The 25227-nt window shown below is 37.2% G+C and overlaps 1 protein-coding gene across 10 annotated transcripts in view; it reads right to left on the bottom strand.

The window, feature by feature from the left end:
- Positions 1-24899, bottom strand: part of kiaa1109.L (KIAA1109 L homeolog) — a 163269-nt gene extending 138370 nt beyond the window's left edge. For all 10 annotated transcript variants that reach the window (XM_041580744.1, XM_041580740.1, XM_041580751.1 and 7 more), the window contains exons 1-5: positions 24747-24899; positions 5778-5895; positions 2833-2949; positions 2058-2136; positions 908-972 (exon numbers count right to left, since the gene is read on the bottom strand). In XM_041580744.1, coding sequence (XP_041436678.1) covers positions 908-972; positions 2058-2136; positions 2833-2949; positions 5778-5871 — 355 coding nt within the window. In that variant the 5' untranslated portion in view covers positions 5872-5895; positions 24747-24899. The remainder of the gene's footprint in view (positions 1-907; positions 973-2057; positions 2137-2832; positions 2950-5777; positions 5896-24746) is intronic.
- Between the last annotated feature and the right edge of the window lie 328 nt (positions 24900-25227).

Consider the following 25227-nt stretch of genomic DNA (forward strand, 5'->3'; position numbering starts at 1 on the left):
AAAATTATAGTTAAAAAAAAAAAAAAACCTCAAATTTGAGTTTTTAGCATTCAGACTTAAATAAATGACCCCCTAAATGTTGCATCTCTAATTCAGCAACAGAAAACAGTTTAGGCAACATCTACAAGATACAGGCACCAAAGGGTTCTGTTTGTTATTAGTCATATATGCAAGAATACAAAGGGACCCTTTATATGCTTAGTTATGTACAACCCTAGGATAACAACAGCAATTAAGAGACCATAGAATTCTATCCAGAACTGCCATGGCACCTCTATCTTCATGTGGAACCAGAAAGTAAAAAGGCACATGTATACATTGTCACAAAATGAAAAGAAAATGTCATATTAGTGATGTGACAGTGAACCAAAGCTCTTGAGAAATGACTAAAAGTTTACTAATTAGGAGAATTATCTCTGAGAGACTATCAATTATACATGGAAAATTAAAGCAGACCAGAGCCCCTTTGGGACCCAGTCGTTCTACCACTAAAATGAAAGAAAATTAAGTTTTGGTTTAAATGTTTGATTCTCTTGGGTAGCCATTAGACCTCATTAAGTGGCAATCCTAAATTATATAAGACATATCTGACAGGTTCATTTTCAAGTGCAATATTTAACTGTTAAAACAAAATGCTTAAACACTCCCAAATATACTTAATTATGTATAACACATGAAGTATTCAACACACACTTCTGCTGATTTCTTAATATCCAATAGCTCGTCACAGCTTTCATACTAATATGCACCTAGGATGGTTAAAGTGGCAAGTTTTAGAAGTTACTATGCTATAATGTAAATTTAAATAAAATTGTTCATATTCCATCAAGAAACATGATACCACTGAAGCCTTATACCAAGTGATCACAGTACATTTCCAACAGTGAATTTATGCTTGATAACTCACCATGCTGTTTTTGTTTTGGGTTGTACATTTTCCACCAACGAAATATGATAAATCCATCTTGTATTCTACAAAATTAAAAATGACTTAGGTTATTTTTTTTTTTTTTTTTTACATAACACCTGTAATGACTGTACTCAAACAGATGTGTGTGTCATACAAGCTAGCAAGTTTGTTTGAAAAGTGAACAACCCCTTTAACTCTTTATTTGTTATCTGCAGTGCATACAAGGCATTCTTAAAGCGGTTGCTCACCTTTGAGTTAACTTTTAGTATCAAATATAAATAAATTGCTGTTACCTCTAACCGTATGCAGGTTCAATTAAGGTCGAGTTCCAAGTGATGCACCTCCGCCGTGTGTGCTAATGAAGTATACAAACAATTGGAATTCACAAGGATCGACTCAAACGCAGCTTTACTGCTCCACCTTTAGTGTTTTATTGTTTAACACAACATGTTTCGAGTCTTGTATGACTCTTTGTCAAGTGTCACACTTGACAAAGAGTCATACAAGACTCTAACATGTTGTGTTAAACAATAAAACACTAAAGGTGGAGCAGTAAAGCTGCGTTTGAGTCGATCCTTGTGAATTCCAATTGTTTGTTAACTTTTAGTATGATATAGAGAGTGGTATTCTGATACTATTTGCAATTGGTTTTTATAATTTGTAGTTTGCGTTAAACCTTTTATTCAGCAATTTCAGCAATCTGGTTGCTAGGGTCTAACTTAGGAGGAATAGGAATAGGAGAGGACTTGAATAGAAAGAGGAGTAATAAAAAGTAGCAATAAATATACATTATAGCATTACAGAACATTTCAGTTTTTTTCAGTGACCCCCATTTAAAAGATGGGATGAGTCAACAAAAAAAAAAAAAAAAGGCACATAAGACAATAAAAAAAAAAATAATGAAGATTAATTGAAAAGTAAAGCTGTAGGTACTTAGTGATATTGCTCCAGCCTCTGCCACTTCCTTTCTTGAGGCTTTACAGTGCTGATTATAACAGTGTGCAGTGGAATTAAGTGTGGACTAAATTCTTGCTACAAAGTTGATCCAGGGGAATATTTAAAAACATAGGCAAGCATAGACCTATATATAACAATGACTAGCAAACAGATTGGTTTACAAGTTCTTTAAAAAAAATCTGAAATATACCTGATAGACATGTCTTCTGAGATGTAATAGATTTCACGCAGCATGATTTTTCCGGAAAGGACAGAGAAGGAAAAGGAGCCTGTGGCACAAAGTGAATTATTATAGGCACTCAGAGATAAACAATAAAAACAACAACAAAAAACAAAAAGCTATAGGTTACTCATTTACATTGCAGAAGACATTAGGTTACCTACATCCTTTAAAATCAGAAGAATGTATGTGAAGTGGGGGGAAAAAGGAATGTACTCTGCAGCACAATAAATGCTACTGTATCTTAAAATGGCAAAAACAATGGCAACTGTTCAGTGAGATTGCAATTGATCCTCAGCATACTGGCCAGATTCCAACATGACCCATGTGCCCATCCCTCAAGTCTCTGATTGGTTACTGCCTGGTAACCAATCAGTGGAAACCAAGAGAGCTGAAAAGCAGGAAGTAGTGTTCTGGCTATTATGTTACACATCCAGTCACTCCAGCCTTTATAAAATCCCTTTAAACAGAATGCCACACACCATTTTCTTCCTTGCTCTCATTTGCCCCTTTCTGGTTATGTGTGCAGTACAGTAAAAACTGAAAAATTACTAGTAATGCACACTTGCCAGGCCCGAGCAAACTAGTAGCAAAAACAAACATGGTATCCTGTGCCAGTGAATTGCTATTCTAGGCAGGGTTTAAATGTAAACAAACTGGCACCGCTAGTGATTTTGACATAGACAATAAAAAAAAATATAGAAATATGACAGAAAATGTTATAAATTCCTCCAGGAATCCTTACCAATGTGTATATAGCCATTTTTGTATAGTCTGTTCAGTACCAGAGTTAATATGAGTCCAATATTTCGGGAATTATAATATGTAAGATAAATAATCCATCCACAAGATAAAATGGTAGCTGCAGGGGAAAAAAAAAAAATTTGCAATGATACCAGAGAACCTTGAAATAAATATATACATATGTTGAGCTCTTTAATATGAGAGTTCTAGTCCTATTAAAAGCCATAGATAGATAGTATTTATAAAGTGTCAACATGTTCCTCAGAGCATTTATTTACAGGAAAAAAAAAGACATTTTTAGCAGCATATTAGATTCACCTAATTTTTTTTTTGTAAGATACAAAACACTTTCATGTGATATTTAATTGCTGAGTGAGTAAAAGATAATAATCATCAGCTGAGATATTTATAAATTAGGTGACAGTTCCCTCACACTAACTTGCTGCTGGGAACATGTCAGGTGTCATAAAGCTACTGCTGACTAGTTAGAAAACATGCAAAATATGCAAAGCAGATCTTGCTGGCCAGGCCAAGACGTATGGCAGTGTACCTGGCTCCTCACCAAACAAAACCACATACCGGTAAGCAAAGGTAAAATCGCATTACCCCGTTACCCTGGTGTTAGTGAACTAATGGAAATAAGGTTAAAGGGATACGGTCATTGGAAAAATGTTTTTTTTTTCAAAATGCATCAGTTAATAGTGCTGCTCCAGCAGAATTCTGCACTGAAACCCATTTCTCAAAAGAACAAACAGATTTCTTTATATTTAATTTGGAAATCTGACATGGGGCTAGACATATTGTCAGTTTCCCAGCTGTCCTCATTCACATGACTTGTGCTCTGATAAACTTCAGTCACTCTTTACTGCAAGTTGGAGTGATATCACCCCTCTCTTCCCCCCCCCAGCAGCCTAACAACAGAACAGTGGGAAGGTAACCAGATAGCAGCTCCCTAAGACAATACAACAGCTGCCTAGCAGATCTAAGAACAGCACTCAATGGTAAAATCCAGGTCCCACAGCAACACATTCAGTTATATTGAGGAGAAACAACAGCCTGCCAGAAAGCAGTTCCATCCTAAAGTGCTGGCTCTTTCTGAAAGCACATGACCAGGCAAAGTGACCTGAGATGGCTGCCTACACACTAATATTACAACTAAAAAAAAAAGATGCTTGCTGCTTCAGGAATGACATTTTATATGGTAGAGTGAAGTATTTGCAAAGTAAACAGTGTAATTTGGAAATAAAAACTACATTGTAAAAATTATGACAGAATTCCTTTAAAAGAAGATTACAAAAATAAATAGTAAGTTATAATATAAATTGAACATTACAGGCAAAGGAAAGGTAAAAGTAATTTACCTGATAATGGTGCTCATTAGCAGAAAACTGCTCAGACCTGGGGTTTCTCAGCAAGCACCACGGAGCAATCCTCTTCTTCTGCTTTGTCTTTCTTTGCTACCCAGGGTTCGATGCAAGTGCAGTAAAGTGAAAAAGTATGCTTTTTCATTAAAATTCTGCTTCTCACTCTATTGCACATCCACTCAAATAAAGAAGAAGCAGGAAGAGGTTTGCTTCATGGTGGTCACTGAGAAAAACCACCTGGTGTGCCTATAACTCCCCCAGTGATTTCACCTTTCCTTCTCCTTTAAAAGGAACAACTGTTAGTCATTTACCAGTTTATAAACTGAACTGCAGTGGAACAGTAAAACACCTATGAAAATCTTTTTATGCTATAAAAACACTTAGAGCTTACCTGACCTATAAAAACCCAAATATATGAATCCTTCCCTGCAAACTGTCAATTATTAACTGTACTTCTCCGCCCTATGACTATTGTACTACAGGTATGGAACAGGTTATCCAGAATGGTCAGGACCTGGGGTTTTCCAGATAACGGATGTGCCATCCCGCCAGCAATTTTCATTCTAGACGGCGGGAAGGCAGGGGAGGCAGTTCGAAAAAGACAAGATTTGTCACCAGGTGACTAATCTCACCGATTTTGACAGTGTCTCTGCCCTTCAAGAGAAATGGGAAATCATTTTTTAAAAAATTTGGAATATTTGAATAAAATGGGGTCTATGGAAGACGTCCTTTCTGTAATTTAGAGCTTTTTGGATGACAGATCCCTTACCTATGACTATGAAGATTTTTATTCATCCAGGTAATGGAATATAAGTATAAGTAATTCTAAAACAACTGGTCACAACCAGGTCATGGTATATCTAGTATAAGTAATTCTAAAAAACTGATCTTCAATGACTACTCAGCAAGTCCATTTGTTTTAGAATTACTTATACTAGATCCCTTACCTGTAGCACTAGTAAAATATTCACAGTACAAATGTACTAGTTGCTTCCAGCTCTAGAGACTTATGCAAAAAAACACATAGCACATATTATATATATATATATATATATATATATATATATATACATACACACACTCCCACATATATATATATATATATATATATATATATATATATATATATATATATACATATACATATACATATACATATACATATACATATACATATACATATACATATATACACACACACTCCCACACATATATATATATATATATATATATATATATATATATATATATACACACACACACACACACACACACACTCCCACAGGTGTGTATCACTTGTAAGTTACTGCCATTAGTGTAAAGGAAGAATAGGGAAGCAATAAGATCATTTAAACAAGTAAAGGTGGCCATAGACGAAAAGATCCACTCGTTTGGCAACATTGCCAAACGAGCTGATCTTTCCCTGATATGCCACTAACGGGCATGGCTATATCGGGGGTAATCTGAACGTAAGCCCTATGGCTGAACAATCAAATTACGATGAGAGCGCAATGGGCTCCGGCGGGATCGGTTGGGACAAAATTTTAAACATGTCCGATCAAGTAAGAGTATCAAAACTTACCAACAAGAAGCCAAACAACATTGGAGTCGTGCTCTGTGAGAAATCCTTCTAGATCAGTAATGGATGGTACTATATTGGTTTTGTTACTATCCATTGTGAGTGGCCTTTTGATTCACAGCTATAAGATAAGAAAAAAGAAATCTTGTTAAGTTTACAACAGTAGCACGTCCCCTTACATTATTAAAGCTTACACAGCTGAGCTATACCTTCATATAAATATGTTAAGAAATTGCTAAATCTAAACAATTGGCCTTCATTTTTGTTTTTAGTTTTTTTTTATTATATGCCTTCCTGTGACTATCTATCCAGCTTTCAAATGGGGGCCACTGACCCCATGTAAAAACAAATGCTCTGTAAGGGTAGAACTACTGGGGCGTTTTGATATCCAATACCTTCCGTTCTGATGCGTCACAAGCAAGAGCAGGCGTCACGGTGGATGCACCGAATCTAAGGTAAGCAATAGGAATGTCGGACATTGACGCAGCATGCATCTGATGCAACATGCAGCGTTCGCATCCGTCAATCGTGATGTGTCGGATGTGCACTACGACAACATCCGACATTCCTATTACTTACCTGTCGGAATGGAAGGTATCGGATGTCAAAACGTCCGTGTAGTTCTACCTCAAGGCTACAATTTTATTGTTATTGCTATTTTTTTATTACTAATTTTTCAGGGCCCCTCCTATTTATATTGCAGTCTCTTATTCATATCAATGCACAGTTGCTAGGGTAATTTGCAATTTCAGCAATCTGGTTGCTAGGGACCAAACTGGAGAGCTGCTGAATAAAAAGCCAAATAACTCAAAAACCACAAATAACAATAAGTGACAACCAACCGTCTCAGAATATCACTCTCTACATCTACATTATTTTTAGTTAATTTAAAGGCAAACAACACCCCTGGATTCTCATATTTGACTCCCATATTTGACTCTCCCTGTTAAAGAAGTGATTTATCCCATTACACATAATTTGTGGTTTTACATTTGGAGATGTTAAAAGTTTTTGTAATTCCACTAAATTAGATTTATGGCTAAATAACTAACTTTCTGTTTTAAAATAAAATATATTTCAGAATATACATAACATATACATGTATGGGACCTGTTATCAGGAATGCTCGGGACCTGGAGTATTAGAAATGAAGGATGCATCGAATGCACTATTTTGGATTCGGCTGAACCCCCGAATCCTTAGCGAAAGATTCGGCTGAATACCGAATACTGAACTGAATCAAAATCCTAATTTGCATATGCAAATTAGTGGTGGGAAGGGGGAAAACAATTTTTACTTCCTTGCTTTGACAAAAAGTGACGCAATTTCCCTCCCCACCCCTAATTTCTATATGAAAATTAGGATTCATATGTGGTTCGGCTAGAACAGGGGTAGGCAACCCGTGGCTCCGGAGCCTCATGCGGCTCTTCATCCTGCTTGCTGTGGCTCGGTCTTGCGGCTTTGCCTGGTACGTCGTCTATACAGCCCTCGCACTTGCTGGTGGCTCCTTGAGTGTGCAGCCGCGGTAAGCCAACGGTTAGCTTACCGCAGTCGCACACTCAGGAAGCGGCCAGCAGGTGCAAGGGCTGTATAGACGTCCCAGGAGTGACAGGCAAGACCGATTCATCATGGTCCTAACCGCGGTCACACACGCAAGACATACAGATTTGTGTGGGTAGTTATATTATGAAGAAATAACTAAGACACTATCATATGTTTTACATTGATCCCAAAAATATGAATAAGCTGTTGTGATCAGTCATTTCAAATGGAAATCACCTCTAATTATGAATGTCTCCTCATACATATATAAAGGTATTATGGTATTTACCTGAAATGAGTGGGCCAACAGTTATATGGAGGGACATAAAGCCAAGCAAAAAATGTAATTACCTGAGAATTATTCTCTGCTCCAACAAGTTTAAAGGAGCAGTTCAGTGTAAAAATAAAAACTAGATAGATAAATAGATAGACTGTGCATAAATAAAAAATGTTTCTAATATAGTTAGTTAGCCAAAAATGTAATGTATAAAGGCTGGAGTGACTGGATACAGAACCCAACTTCCTGCTTTTTTTTTTTAGCTCTCCAACTCTGAGTTAGTCAGCGAATTGAAAGGGGGCCACATGGAAACATAACTGTTCAGTGAGTTGCAATTGATCGTCAGCATTCAGCTCAGATTCAAAAGCAAACAGTTATGACCCATTTGCCCTCCCCTTAAGTCACTGATTGGATACTGCCTGGTAACCAATCAGTGCAGACCAAGAGAGCTGAAAAGCAGGAAGTAGTGTTCTGGCTGTTATGTTATGTCATCCAGTCACTCCAGCCTTTATACATTACATTTTTGTCTAACTATATTAGAAAAAAAATGATTTTGCACAGCCTATCTGCTTACCCAGTTTTTATTTTAACACTGAAAGTCGGCCAGATCTCGATCGGGCAGGATAAAAATCCAGTCGGATCGTGGCCGCATCTAAGTCTAGGGTCGACTATCTATATCTAGGGCCCACGATCTGATCAGCCCGATATCACCCACTTCAATGTGGGCATATCGTGGAGAGATCTGCTCGTTTGGCGATACGTCTATGGCAGGGGTAGGCAACCCGTGGCTCCGGAGCCTCATGCGGCTCTTCATCCTGCTTGCTGTGGCTCGGTCTTGTGGCTTTGCCTGGTACGTTGTCTATACAGCCCTCGCACTTGCTGGTGGCTCCTTGAGTGTGCGGCTGCGGTAAGCTAACGGTTAGCTTACCGCAGTCGCACACTCAGGAAGCGGCCAGCAGGTGCAAGGGCTGTATAGACGTCCCAGGAGTGACAGGCAAGACCGAGCCACAGCAAGATGATTCATCATGGTCCTAACCGCGGTCACACACGCAAGACAATAGAGGGAGGATCAGCATGGAGCTTCAGAAACAGAAGTCACATTAAACAGATGTGAAAACTAGCATTTAATAAGGCTATTCAGGGTTTCATTTATTTCAAAGTAGGCCTACACACACACACTGCACTTCTGTTTGCTGTATTCTGTTGTTGTAACCATTAAAATAAAAAAGGTTAAAACTTTTAAACGTTTATAAGCTGTGTTATGTTTTGTGGCTCCAGACTATTTTTCTTTAGTGAAAGAGGGGGCAAAGTGGCTCATTTGATAGTAAAGGTAGCTGACCCCTGGGCTAGAAGGATTCAGCCGAATCCGAATCCTGCTGAAAAAGGTTGAATCCCGAGTGGAATCCTGGATTCGGTGCATCCCTATTACAGATAAGGGGTCTTTCCGTAATTTGGGTCTCCACTTGAGTTTGCAATAAAAAAGATGTAAACATTAACTAAACCCAATAGGCTGGTTTTGCCTCCAATAATGATTAATTATATCTTATTTGGGATCAAGAACAAGGTACTGTTCTATTATTACAGAGAAAAAGGAAATTTTTTAATCATTTGAGATTTTTTGTTTAAAATGGAGTCCATGGGAGATGGCCTTCGGAGTTTTCTGGAAAACAGGTTTCTGGATAACAGATCCCATAACTGTACAACATAGAAACCCCATAAATCCTGAACGTGCCAAAACCATGTATAGTTTTACGGATATCCCTGACTTCTACGGATCAAAACACAAAAAGCAGCACATGAAGAAATATATAAGTTCCTTACTTGTTCCTCAACTCCGCCCTTTACACAGAGGAGGGAGAATAGAGCAAAAATGAATGACTGGCTGCAAAAAAACTGTAATGCATTTATGCAGTCACAGCTTCTATATAACAGAATGTATCATGTGTGGAATGTACGTCCTTTCATGCACAGGTAAAATAATTTGATCTATCTGTGCCACTAAAAGGGCCATTATCTAATCATACTGAATTTCCATTAACTCTGCTATTTATGCTTGGTGCATGTTAAATATTTTCACTGAATCAGAACTCTTGCCCCCAAGACACAAAATATGCCCAGGTGCGGTAACCCATAGCAACCAAGAAGAGGTTTGCTTTTAAACTGGCGACTGGCAAATGTCTCCTGCTGATTGTTTGCTATAGGTGATTCAATCCGTAGCAGACTTTGAATATTTTATTACATTTCCCTAATGTGTTTATGGCAGAGTCCTTGCTTTCAGCATTGGTGCGGTAAGACAATTTTTACCTGTAGTCTATAAAAAGCCACGCACATGGACAATTTTCAACAGTTCAGATTAAATAAACACAGTTACAGCGTTTTCATTCCCTCAAGTTGGTGGTTTATTAAGAAATCCACTAATGCATTTTTTCTCTAAAGAATTGTGCAAATACATGATCTTAAGGGTTAGTTCACACAAGGAGATTCGGTTAGATTTTGTCGCCTGGCGACTAACCGCCTCGTCTTCTGAGCGACAATCTCCCCGAACTGCCTCAGCGTATCTTCCCATAGGCTATAATGAAAAGTTACCTGCACTAAAGCACACGCGACAAAATCTCCCCGAATCTCCTTGTGTGAACTAACCATAAAAACAACAAATGAGGCCTTGGACCTACTTCACAAATGAGGAACCAAAAGACTCAAAATGAAAACAAAATGTTCCACAGTAATTAGACAGATGTGTATAGACATGCAAAGCAGTGTTTGGATTCAGCAAATCTGTACTTTTATTTGGAATCATATTTGTCCTGTGCATAACTTTTAGTCTGTTATAGACTTGCCAATTCTAAGCAACTTTTCAACTGGTCTTTGTTATTTATTTTTTTTCGTTTTGTTAATGATTTGCCTTTTTCTTCTGACTCTTTTCAGCTTACAAATGGGGGTCACTATTCAAAATCAAATGATCTGTAAGACTACAAATGTATGGTTATTGCTGTTTTTATAACTCATTTCTATTTAGGCCCTTTCCAATTCATATTCCAGTCTCTTATTCAAACAATGCTTAGTTGCTAGGGTAATTTGGACACTAGCAACCAGACTGCTGAAACGGTTGAATAAAAAAAACACAAACAGTGGAGTAACTAGATGCTACTGGGCCCCACAGCAAATTAATTTTAGGGCCCCCAACATTTCCAGAGGTTGTCCTGTTTTACCAATATATATTGACATTTCTCATTAATTAGGGCCTCATAGGCCCCCTATACCTTCCTGGGCCCCCCGGCAGCCGCAGGGTCTGCTTCCTCTGTAGTTACGCCCCTGAACACAAATAATAAAAAATGGAAAGCAAGTGCAAATTGTCACTCTCTACAACAGTGATCCCCAACCAGTAGCTCGTGAGCAACATGTTGCTCTCCAACCCCTTGGATGTTGCTCCCAGTGGCCTCAAAGCAGATGATTATTTTTGAATTCCAGGCTTGGAGGCAAGTTTTGGTTTCATAAAAACCAGGTGCACTGCAAACAGATCCTCAATGTAGGTTGACAATTCGCATAGGGGCTACTAAATGGCCAATCACAGCACTTATTTGGCACCCCAAGAACATTTTTCATGCTTGTGTTGCTCCCCAACTCCTTTTACTTCTAAATGTTGCTCACGGGTTCAAAAGGTTGGGGATCCCTGCTCTACAATCATTCTAAGTTAAGTTTTTAAACAAGAACAGGAGGGACTGCATGCGCCGAGTCTCCTCTAAAGTTTGGCATTTTTGCATCTATGCGGTTGCTTTGGGCCACTTTAGCCAATCAATCAGGCAGTGGTTAGAATGAGAGACAAGAAGAGAATAAAAGACGGCCTGAATAGAAAATTACGTAATAAAAAGTAACAATCAAATTTAAAACTAGAAAGGGACAAAGTAAATATTAATTAAAAAAAAAAAATAAAAAAAAAACTATTTAAAAAATGAAGACCTATTGAACTGTTAACTGCACACGGGATGTTGCACCAGCAGAGGAAACCTAATTTGCTACCCCATGAATGTGTGCGCACTGACAGGCACAGGATCAGCCAACATACAGACTGGATTTTGGCATGAAAATGCACATTTAAGGCTACGGGGCCTGCGTATTTTTTCAGGCTGGGAGAAGAAAATCAGCTCTATGCCCTATTTCAATAAATCTGAATTAGACCCACCTGCATAGAAGTAGAGGACAGCCCAAATACGAGAAAGGAGACATCTTTGGGCCCATAGTCTTAGGGGCAAATTTACTAAAGGGCAAAGTGACCAACACGGGCAAAAATTTGCCCGCATGACATGATTTCAGTACTTTGACAATTTACTAACGGTCGGTTTACGGTCACCAATTTATTAACGGTCATAACATCACTAGCGAAGCAGATAGACTCGAGCGGTACTTAGCTCCCTAAAGCCTCTGGCGAATAGACTAAAATTCACTAAGATGCGGATTTTACTGAACGTTACCTCTTGCTCCAGACTTGCCTTCACCACTTTAGACCAGGCAAAGTGCAATTGAGTAGATAGAACTTCCTAAAAAAATCTTTTTTCTAAGTCCCAAAAAACACTAGCGTCTTTTCATTTTTCAGGGTGATAGGCTGAAAAAGACCTTACATTTTTTTGGGGGAAACCGGCTTCCCCCTACATTTCCTAACATATGGCACATAAACTTATACACTGGGCTCATGTGTAGGGCATTATAACAACTTTATTTTATTTTATTATGGTTCCCTGGGCTTGTGTAGTGTGATGTATTTGCTGCAACATATACGTCCATTCAACTTCCCGCCATATGTAAATTAGCCAACGCTAGCGTAACCTCGCTTTGCTTGGCGCAGTAATGCTAGCACAACTTCGGATTTTAGTGAATTAGCGTTGTCCTGGCGAATCTACGCCTGGCGAAGTGTTGCGCTGTGAGCCATCGCTAGTGAATTTTCGGAGGTTAGTGAATTTGCCCTTTAGTGTTTCCATGTTGAAATCCACTGTGTGTGTGGGCTGACCAGTTTATGCATGCCTGTCAATGCACACATATTCAGGGGGTAGAACATCAGGTTTTCTCCTCTGGTGTATTGAAACCAGAGGAGAAAACAATATGTATGCAATTAGCCGATGGGTGAATGACATCTTTAAAATCATATCTATTTACAATAAGAATATAAAAGGCTACCCACCCAAGAAAAAGTTTAGACTTTTTGCAAAGGACTGTTTCTGAAATCTTTAGGAATTTTAAGCTATGGCATTTCAGTTTAAAGTTCCACAATGCCACAGTTATTAAAAGAAATGTTGTAAATTGAAAAAAAATGATCACAAGCAATTACAGCAGCCTCTTCTAACCTGAATTCCTGGGATTTTTTTGCTCAAAATCTGCCTAACATGCTTCTGCTTGTAAAGACACAATAACAAGTTAAGCCCTTTCCTGTTCTGCCTCTAAATATTTAAAAGATACTGTGTCTGTTAAAAATGAGGAATTAATGATACAAGGTAGAACTGGCAATAGTTGGTCAACAAAAATCAAGTAGACAGAATACTAAAGGACCAGTGAAATCATAAAGTGAAACACTGCTTGCATTCTGCACCTGCAAATAAACAATTTCTTGACGACAAATGAGAGATCTTCATGTATAAGAACTACAACTATTGCATTCTATACAGCACATGTGTTATGTAAATATGTGACCTGCAGCCAACTTGAAACGGCCTTTCTCAGCAGCTTCTACATACAAATTGTATCAGTGATTTTGAAGCTAAAGCACAAAGTCAAACAGTGCAGGGTAACAGTCAAATAAATTGACTTTTAAGTTAGTTACTGTTCAGCATTAGTTACATTAATTAGACTCATGTTGGAAAAAGGTGCTACTTCCACTTCTAATCAGGTTTCCATTATGCAAAAATACTAGCACAATAAATCAACTACCCAGACTTTTGTATTACAGTTTAAAGGGATTGTTCACCTTCCAACACTTTTTCAGTTCAGTTGGTTTCAGATAGTTCACCAGAAATAAAGATTTTTTTTGTGTGTGACCATTTTTCTAACATTGAAGAGTAAAGTTTCACTTTTCACCTCCCAAAAGCAGCTCTGGGAGGGGGGGGGGGCGCTGACCCTGTAAACTGTTCTAAATTGATACATTTCTTTAGCCCTGCTGAGCAGAATCCTTGAGTTTCATTAAAGGCAGCTGTTAGAATTCATACAACAGTTGCTAAAATTCCAGAGATGCTGCTGAGAAATGTTGCAAATAAATGTTGCAAAATTGTAACAGTTCAGAATCTGCACCTGAATTAATGAGTTGCCAGACTGAAACACCAAAGACAAGGACATTTAAACTCTAGGGCAAGGCCAGACGTGATGTTTTTACGTTGCGTTTTTAAAAAAGTTCAGTCGGGTGTAAATTACACATAAACTGCACTACCACTGAAACGAATGGAAAACGCATTATGGCAATTCTCACAGGGCCACGGGAAGCCAGTATTGGTGTTTTTTAGCAGAAACGCCAATACGTCAAGAAACTACCAAATCAATAGACTCTATGGAATCTGCAAGTTTAAAACCACACTTTAAGTAAATATGCAGCGTATTATAAATATGGTGTCCATAAATGACACATTTTACGGCCGGTGGCGTAATTACGTTGTGTATTGAAGATCATTCCTGCTCCATTTTGCATGTAAAAAGTTTTTCTATTTTTAAATAGCTTTTCTATTTTCTATTTCAAGACAGCAGAATGATGGGGAACAAGAACTATAAGAAGTGCATGTTGCGAAAAGAAACCTACGTGCTGAAAAACGCACGTTGATGGTCGCGGATGGTTTCAGTGGCTTATTTATGCCCGACTTAGTTTTTTTTAAAAACGCAATGTCTAGCCTTGCCCTTAAACTTAGATTTTGGAAAAACAGTAAAAAAATAAAAATTGAAAGCAATTTAAAAAAAGTCTATTTCTGGAGACCAATCTGAAAACAACTCAACTGACAGTGTTTGGAAGGTGAACAACTCCTTTAAAACAAAGTTATGCCTAGACAAATGCTTCTTAGATTTCAGTATATACAGTACGTACCGGATTATCTACTTAGGTCTACTAACACGTATTATCTTAATCAATGACTGAAAAAGCCAGGCTATGAATTAGTAATGCTGAAAATCAAGCCTGGTACAGACTAACAAATGTAATCAAATGATACCAGTGATATCCTTATCCTGCCTGTGTATGACCTCTACATTTCTATAGATGAACGAGAAGAATATAAAATAGCTAATAACATAGCATGCTTTATTTTGCTTAACTGCTTTATATTTAAAAAAAATTACAGGCATGTAGAATATGCTTGTTCCTAAAAACACATTCTACAATCAGGTTAAAAAAGTTTTTTTTACTGTGCACAATTACATTTTTCTAAAAGGGTTTGCTTTATTACCCCGGATATGCAAAGTATTTCACCAGATGTGCAGTTGAAGTAAGGAGGATTTGAGATATAAACACATAAGTAAATAACACATATGTCATGGTGATGATTATTAACCAATATCCCATGATCATGCTTGCAGTCATACATAAAAAAAAAAGTCTCCACAATATACTTATGCTTCCAATGCTGGATTAAAATGCTGATGTTGAAGGGTTATCTGTTTGTGCAGGTTTCCAACATTTGCAGTTTTAGCAGTTTTCCCCTTCCTCTTTGTAAAATTGTTGTTGGGGGTTGTGGGTGAAAAGCCTTTTTCAATCCCAGCCACAAATTCTCCATTAAATTGAAATTAGTCTCAGAAATGAAAGGACATTAACATTGTTATTTTAAGTCAATCTTGTGTAATTTTGCCTTTATGTTTGGGTTCATTATCTTACTGGAAGGCACATTTTCTCTCTCATTGTTCAGGTTTCTTGCAGACTGCATCAGGTTTTCCTCTGGGATTTCACTGTGTTCATTCTACCAAGTCTACAAGTCTCCCAGGGCCTACTGCAGAGTAGCATTCCCATAGCAAGAGGCTGCTGCCACCACTATACCTCGCAGTGGAGATAGCACGCTTGAATATATTCAGTATTTAACTTACATTAAAACACAGTTATTCTCAATTTTTGGCCTCATAAAACCATTAAAAAAAACCTCCCTAAACCATAACAAGTTGTTCACCTTCCAACACTTTTTTCAGTTCAGTTGGTTTCAGATAGTTCACCAGAAATAAACACTGTTTCCGATTATTTTCTATGTGTGATTTTCTAATATTGAAGTGTAAATTTAATTTTTGAACTTTCTAAAGCTGCTCTGGGAGGAAAGGGGGTCACCGACTCTCTTATCTTTCGCCCTGCTGAGCAGACTCGTTGAGTTTCATTAGGGGGTGGTTCACCTTACCTTTTTGTTTACTAAAGAATGACAAATTTTAAGCAACTTTTCAATTGGCTTTAATTTTTTATAGTTTTTAATTATTTGCCTTCTTCTGACTCTTCCCATGTTTCAAATGGGGGTCACTGACTCCATCTAAACAACAAATGCTCTGTAAGAATACAATTTTATTGTTATTGCTACTTAAGTTTATCATCTTTCTATTCAGGCCCTCTCCTATTCCAGGCTCTTATTCAAATCAATGCATGGTTGCTAGGGTAATTTGGACCATAGCAACCAAATTGCTGAAATTGCAAACTGGAGAGCTGCCGAATTAAAAAGCTAAATAACTCAAAAACCACAAATAATAAAAACCAATTGCAAATTGTCTCAGAATGTCACTCTCTACATGGTGAACAACCCACTTAAAGGCAGTTGTTAGCATTGATACAATAGTTGCTACTACTCCAGAGATGCTGCTGAAAAATGTATCAACTAAATATTGCAAATTGTAACAGCGCAGAACCTGCACCTGAATTACTGAGCTGAATTACTGAACTAAGATTTTGGAAAAACAGTAAAAAATAAAAAGCAATTGAAAAAAGTATTTATTTTTGGAGAACAATCTGAAAAGAACTCAACTAAAAAAGTATTTGGAAGGTAAATAGACCATTTAAAGGTGTCCACCTTCCAACAGTTGTTTAATATTCCACAGATGCTGCTGAGAAATGTATCAACTATTGTAGTAAATTGTAACAGTTCAGAATCTGCACCTGGATTACGGAGCTGCCAGACAAACACCAGAGACAGGAATGCTGAACTTTAATTTTGGAAAAATTGTCAAAAATAAAATATGGAAAGCAACTGAAAACTTGCTGATTTCTGGTTAACAATAAAAACAAACTGTAGAAAGTGCTTGGAAGGTGAACATCCCCTTTAACCACCGCAGCCATACTAGAGACTTTCACACAGCATTAAAACAATGCAAGACAAACCTTCAGAATTGCCCTGCGATTGTATTCCCGTGTTAGAAGCACAGATTAAAGAATAATGTTAGGGAAATCACTAACATACGCAAAAAATATTTTTCTGTAATTTGCAGAGATTTCAAAAAAATTGAAAATATGAAATTAGATTAACATGATATGGATCAAATAAATACAAAAATGACATGTCCATTCAGTTCAACCATTTGGTCTAAATAAAGCCTATCTAAATATTAGTTGTTCCAGAGAAAAGGGAAAGCGCTAGCTGAAGCTCTCCAGTTTGTTTTGGTCGGAGTGGGAAAAAAATTATTTCCTGACCCCTGGATTACGATTGGACCAGTCCTTGTATAAACTAAATGCCAAAAGCTAATTTCAGTAACCACTTGCTAAAAAGTCATCCACCCTCTTCTTGAAGCTGTTTTTTTATTTTTATTTTTCCAGTACAAATTATTCAGGGAGAGAATTCCACAAATTTCCCTCTCTCCCAGTATATAAAACTCTTTCCAAATATTTTGATGGCACCTCCTCACTTCTAATATGAATGGATACCCTTGTGCTTGTTAGAAGGACCTGTTGGTGAATACAGCATCAGACAGCTTTGTATGGTCTGCTCACAAAACAGCATCTACAATCTACATACAAGTACGGCGGGATCCATTATTCAGAAAGCTCAGAATTACGGGACGGCCATCTGCCATAAACTCCATTTTAATCAAATAATTAGAATTTTGAAAATTACTAAAAACTGTATCAAAAACAGTACCTTGTACTTGATCCAAACGAAGATAAAAATTAATCCATATTGGAGGCAAAACAATTCTATTAGTTTAATTGATGTTTAAATTATTTTTAGCATTTTTTTTTATTTTAAGGTATGGAGATAAAAATTACAGAAAGATCCCTTATCTGGAAAACCCCAGGTTCTGAGCATTCTAGATAACACGTCCCATACCTGTATCTTAAGTATATACAGGGTATAAGTGTCGCATATTTTTACATCCCAGGCACATGACCTTACATTTATCAACACTGGGTTATTTATCAAAACTCGAATTGATCAAGTTTTCAATGAGAAAAAACTCGAATCACTCAAATTGATAGAGTTTTCGGGCAAAACCCTCTGAAAAAAACTAGAACATCATAAAGGCCATTAACATCTTCAAATGGTTCAAGGGACCTCTGCCATTGACTCCTACACAACCTCGACAGGTTTTACATGGTGTATTTTCGGATTCAAGCTACTTACAGGGTCAGGGTATAATAAATCTTGTAAAATTTGAGTTTGTTTTTTTTAAACCCGAAAAAAACATTTTTAGACCAGAAAATAACCTTGAAAACACAACTCAATCCTTAATAAATCTGCCTCTGAATCTCATCTGCTTATCAGATTGTCAGCTTGTCCAGATACTGTTGCAAGGATGCCAAACTCTGGATACAGTTTATTGGCCTGCATAGATTTTGTCATCTTGATAAACTACTTACAAATCCCATCTGACTAATTATTTCATCTAAACCTGCCAACATTCTACAGATATCAAGGGGTAGAGTAACTTCAGCATACAACAAAGTTGAAATATACGTTATTTTTTTGCTGCGATTTTACACCAGTTATTTCTCAGCTTGCTTAAAAACAAATGGGAAACATGCTATTTTTTTTTTTTTTGCCACACAGTTATTCAAGTCAATATTTTCATAACCCACCTGTAACTTACTTTTTATGGTCACATTTTCTTTTTTTACCAAATGTGTGAATTTTAATAAATTTGCCCCAAAATAAAAATAGTAGAAAACAAGGTTTAATTTTGAAACTATTCGACCTGTGGCTGGGGGTTTGTAGCTCACAGTTAAAAGTTGTGTTGCTGCTGCTTCCTGAACATCTGTACAAAAATTTCATTATCACTTCACGTACACTCTCTAGACTCGTAACAGAGGAAGTGATGCTGAAAAAAAAATGAAATTCTGTAAGAAAAGTTTTACGCACTAACAAATCAGACTTGGATAATTCCCAGTGTGAAGACAGAAATACCACTCTGGTGTTTTGTTTTTTACGTCACCTCCTGTTTACTGAATGTTAACTCAACACATTTAATTAACTACCAATATACCTAAAATTAGCATTAGACTCATACAATTCTCTCCATGCAAGCCATAATATTAACCAGCAAAGCAAGGTTTGATCATGCATTTTTCCACTTCTAGATGAGATAAAAAAAGACCAAAAGGGTTACTCTGAAGTAGCCAGCATAATTTTTTTCAAACATTTATATAACAAAGTTATATAAGGCTGCTTAAAAGTTTTACTACATAATTATGTGATCTTTGCTTTAGAGAAAGCGATTTTAAGGGATCATGATCCAAACGGAAATTTTAACACTCCACTGATTTCATAACCCAAGATGTTACACAGCAATCCAAGATCAGAATTAGTGCAAATAGCCTAGGATGTATGATACAAGTAAAACCTATATAAAATTGAATTCCTGAACCAACAAGTGTAGGTTTTTTTTAGTTGTAATATTGGTGTGTAGGCAGCCATCTAAGTGCATTTTTAGAAAGAGCCAGGGCTGCATTATGGAACTACATTCAGGCAGGCTGTTGTTTCTCCTACTCAATGTAACTGAAGGAGTCACAGTGGGACTTGGATTTTTAGTATGGAGTGCTGTTCTTAGATCTACCAGAGAGCTGCTATCTTGTGTTAGGGAGTGGTTATCTGGTTACCTTCCCATTGTTCTGCTGATGGGCTGCTGGGGTTGAAGGGAGGGGATTGATACCACAACAACTTGCAGTGCAGCAGTAAAGAGTGAATGAATGTTATCAGAGCACAAGTCACATGACTGGGGGGCACAACTGGGAAACTGAAAATATGTCTAGTCCCATGTCAGATTTCAAAATGAAATATACAAAAATCCATTTGCTCTTTTCAAAAACGGATTTCAATGCAGGATTCTGCTGGAGCTGCACTGTTAACTGGTGCATTTTTTTAAAAAAAAAAACATGTTTTCCCATGACAGTATCCCTTTAATGAGTGCATTAAAAATCAAACATTATTCCAAGATTGAACACTACAAGCTGACCAAAAGAATTAACATTGTGCAAACACCGTTCCTTTACAAAAATATATTTCAGACTTAAAGCTTGGTTCAACCCCATTTTACCAAAAGCAAACCCATTTTCACTGTCAATGCATGACAGCAGGTGATAGAATGTACATCGCAATTAGAAATGAGCTCATGGTCACATGTAGCATTTGTAAAAGTAAGGTGCAACACTTAGTCTAGCACTGCATAGTTTAAATGATTGAATTACTGTCTCAATTAACACCTTGCATACTTTTATTAATATTCACAATTTAAAAAGCACAATTTAAATCATAGAAGCAAAACGCCCTGTACAGTTATAGGGTCTATTATCTGGAATGCTTGCCATCTGAGGTTTTCAGATAAGGGATCGTTCTGTAATTTGGATCATCATACCTTAAGCCTGCTGAAAATCATGTAAACATTAAAGGGGTGGTTCACCTTCCAAACACTTTTTTCAATTCAGTTGTTTTTAAGATTGCTCCCCAGAAATAAAGACTTTTTTTCCAATTACTTTCCATTATTTAATTTTTTACTGTTTTTTCCAAAATCTAAGTTTAAAGTTGAATGTTCGTGTCTCTGGTGTTTGAGTCTGGCAGCTCAGTAATTCAGGTGCAGTCTCTAAACTGATACAATTTTGCAACATTTAGTTGATACATTTCTCAGCAGAATCTCTGGAGCATTAGCAACTATTGTATCAATTCTAACAGCTGCCTGTAATAAAACCCAGAGATTCTGCTTGAAAGGGACAAAGATAACAAATGTATCAACTAAATGTATATATTTAGAACAGTTTACAGGGTCGGCGACCCCCCTCCCAGGGCTGCTTCAGAAGGTGAAAAATTTAGAATTTACACTTCAATATTAGAAAAACAGTGACACATAGAAAATAGAAAGTCATTGGAAAAAGACGTTATTTCTGGTGATCTGTCTGAAACCGACTAGTTGTTTGAAGTTGACTTTTAGTATGCTATAGAATGACCAATTCTGCAACTTTACAACAGGTCTTAATTATTTATTTTTTATAGTTTTTGAATAATTTGCCTTCTTCAGACGGGGTCACTGACCACATCTAAAAAAAACAAATGCTCTGTAAGGCTACATATTTTTTGTTTGCTTATTTTTATTACTCATCTTTCTATTCAGGCCCTCTCTGATTCATAGTCCAGTCTCTTATTTAAATCAATGCATGGCTGCTAGTGTAATGTAGGCCCTAGCAACTACACTGCAGAAAATAAAAACTGGAGAGCTGCTGAATAAAAAGCTAAATAACAAAAAAATGAACAATTGCAAATTGTCTCAGAATATCACTCTCTACATCATACTAAAAATTAATATAAAGGTGAACAACCCCTTTTAAATGAACCCAACAGGGTGGTTTTGCCACCAATATGAATTCAAGCACCTTAGATCTCAACAAGTACAAGGTACTATATGTATATTACTGAGAAAAAAAAGTTTAGTAGTGTCACAAAAGAGAGTGGTGCTAATACACAGCTGTAATACCAAATGCCAGATCCGGTTTAGAGGGACCGTTCATCCCCTTTTTCAATATTGGTGAAATCAATAGGGCTTGTGCTGAACATAGGTTTTGTCCATTATTTTAATTGGCAAATAGTTACGGCTTTTGTTATTTCTTGTTCAAAACACAGCACAATTTGACAATGAAAATAAAGCCATATTCTACTTCCTGATTCAAAAGAGCAAAGTCAAACAAACCAGCATCCATTGAGAAGCCTATGTATAATGAGCTGCTCTTTATCTAAAAAAAATAATAGTCTGTAGCTGGGGAGGAGGATTCATTTATACAAAGGCTTCTCAGTGGAAGGCTGGCTTGTTTTGACTTTGCCCTTTGGGATCAGAAAGAAGAAACTGACTTTAGTTTCATTTTCAAGCGTGGCCCTGTTTAGAGCAAGGAATAGCAAAACAAGGGGGTATAATATCCCATCAACACAAACAGGAAGGCTTGTAAGAAAATGCCTTCCTCATAGGGAAAAGTCCACGGTTTGATGGATCATACCATGGATGGATGAATGCTATTCAAGAGAGAATTACAAAAAAATCGCCTTCTCGGCACCTAAGTTCTGTCAAGGTGTGGAAACAAAACTATATAACTGGGAATGGTATGCAAGAGTCTGATTATAAGACATTGTTCCTTTATAAAGCAAACACTGTGCTATGCAAACTGGAGAAGCAAGGAGATGTATATGGGATACAGCCCAAACAGCCCTTCAATACCATTCCATAGCAGAAAGATTGAATACAGCATATTAAAACAAAAAGAACTATTCATAAATTATATGGGGCGGGTTACCTTCTCTAGGGTTTCTAACATAAAGATAAAGCCACACTCTACCTTATACAACGCTAAAGCTGCCCATACATTCATAGATACTCATTTGGCACGGCCATCAAATGATTGGATCTTCTCCCCACCTTGTGCCCACGTCGACAGAGTGAGGATGCTGCCTATTAAGACGAGGAACACATCAATGAGCCAATGCGATTCTCGCCCTAACAGGATTTTTAAACCTGCTGCCCCCCCCCCAAACAGGGACAGATAAGCTGCTGACTCAGTCTGAAGAGGTCAAAATAATAGCTTTACTTTGATACCTTGGCACTCTACGCTTTGTGTCTATGACAGATAATGTGGAAACACCAAATTTCTAACTAAGACAGCAGCTGCCAAATTACTGGAAGTATATGTCTATAGAAAGAGTAAATGTCCTAAGAATGTCCTTTTAATCAATAATCCTTAGGATAAAATGAACTTTAGATTGCCCACATTGGGTTCAGACACTTGATTATTTTTTAGATACAATGACTCAGTTTTTTAAAGGTTTCCTGTAAAGTCAGCAATAACATCTTGGGGTGTCACACCAAAGGCACTGTTTCCATACAATTTTTCTCTTCCAATTTTTTTACACCAAATATCCACTATACAAATCTCTTGGAGGGCCAAATCCACCACATGGGCCTGCCACACATTACAATTAAATATACCTGCCACTGGTTCAATCACTTTGATTAACGCAAGTTTCCTTGAAAAATATAGACAAAACGTAAGAACCTGGTCAACAGATCAGTAACTAAGTATACTTACATTTTCAAGAGCAGCTGTGTTAGGGCTCTTTACACACGGGCGTTTTTGGCTGCTCTCCCCTGCGTTCCACTTTCTTCTGTTCAGCCGCAGGGGAGCACAGGAGTAAACGCACTCAATTATTGTCAAGGGGGCTGTACTCACACAGACGCATGTAAGCGCCAAACACAAGTGGGACACCGCATGTTGGAATTCAACCTGTGTTCGGTGCTTACATGCGTCTGTGTGAGTAAAGCCCCCTTGACAATAATTGAGTGCGTTTACGCTGAACGGAAGAAAGAGGAACGCAGCAAAAAACACCCGTGCGTAAGAGCCCTTAAGAATAGTAGTCGTTAAGTATAGCTTAAATAAACAAACTTTCTACAAGTTTAAAGATAAATACAGCCACCAAGAAAGAACAATTTACTATGGCAATGGACAGTATAGCAGCTTTGACGCATTAGAAAAAACAAGAATAATTAAACAAGACTCAATGGCATAACCTATTCTATTTTACCTAACATTTCAATAAGGTTCACAATTATCAGTCCATGCACAAATGCCACACTGTGTGATGTTTAAGTTAGTGGATGTATACCATAAGTTAAGAGAGTACAAAACTAAAACCAGAGATAAATGCACACACATTGCAAAAAAGTCAGTTACCTTTAAATGTATGCAACATGAGTCTTTAAAAGGTGCAAAGCGTCTCAAGAAAAACAAAACTCTGTATATTTAATATATTCCTATAAAGTTTTATTTATTTTTTTTAAAACTACACGCTGCCTTTCCGGGGTGCCCACCGCACACTCTAAAGAAGTGCCATGTGGCACAAAACGTGTCAGTAGTAGTTGCTATATGCACTGAGCCAATGGTGACATGCCTTTATTGTATTTTAACACATAAAAGAACATATTAATCCTGAATAAGCGTGTCAAAGAAGTCTGTATTTGCGATTTTGCCCACCACACACTGCCTTCTGTGGCGCCCACCACACATAAAAACATCCATGAATATCTTGTAAATTATATCCTTATAAACAGTGAGTTCTGATGTCATCAGTTAAAATCGGTGAGTTCGGATGTAATTTCTGTCACATGACTCACTGAAACTTGTGTATTATAATGAATAAAGTACCCCCGTTGCAAAATATGAGGATATTAGAAGTATCCCTCAGAGTTCCATGACCTGTATAAAAATACTCGGCCTTCGGCCTCGTGTTTTTATATGGTCATGAAATTCCTCGGTAACTTATAATATCCTTATATTTTACAAGAGGGGGTACTATTGACAAATACAAGAGTCCTCTGCACTCAACCCATTATCAATATATTTAAGACAGAGTACAGTGATATTTGTCTATATGTATTTTGTGGTCACAACCTCATTGCACCCCCGCCTAATGGTTTTAAAAATTAGAGGTGAGCACAACTTTCCCTTGTTTGATATATATATATATATATATATATATATATATATATATTTGATGTATACATCCTAAACAACTCTGAAAGATGTGCAGTAGGTTCTATAACAATCCTTCATAGAAGAGCAAATCTATGTCAGCCAAAGCATCACATAGACAGTATTACTCTATATACAATACCATAATCCCAGTGTGCACTACATGATGTACATCCACATAAAGAGCTCGTGAAGGAAACATAAATAAAAGGGCAATGAATTATAGAAGCCTACTCACCGGACTGAACTGCGTAAACACGTCTGCCACATCCCATACTCCTATAAGCCGTGTCACCGCCGGTCTCGGTTCTGACTTCCACCTACTACCGCCATCTTGCCTGTTGTATTTCCCTGCTCTAGAACGGTTACGTCATTTGGAGTAAGAATGTGGCGAGTCCAGAGACTCATCCAATCGGAAACCGGCTTTTACATGGTGCTGATCAGTGATAGGCTGATTCCTTGGTCTGTAACAAATAGCAGGCGGTGAAAAGAAACACGGAAGTGTATTTACAGATCCTGGAGCATAGGAGCTTTACTTACTTACCTTATGTATGTTATTAGTGTGTTGGTGACTAAAGCAACTGAATGAGACAAGTGGACACACAAGTTCTGATTTTAAATGGAGTATTACAGAAATTGATAGCGATCTCTAATAACGTTTCACACCTTTCTGTTTTTTTATGTATTTTTTTAAATCTGCTTAATATATTTAATTAAGC

The sequence above is a fragment of the Xenopus laevis genome, chromosome 1L, assembly GCF_017654675.1.
Source record: "Xenopus laevis strain J_2021 chromosome 1L, Xenopus_laevis_v10.1, whole genome shotgun sequence".
Lineage (NCBI taxonomy): Eukaryota > Metazoa > Chordata > Amphibia > Anura > Pipidae > Xenopus > Xenopus laevis.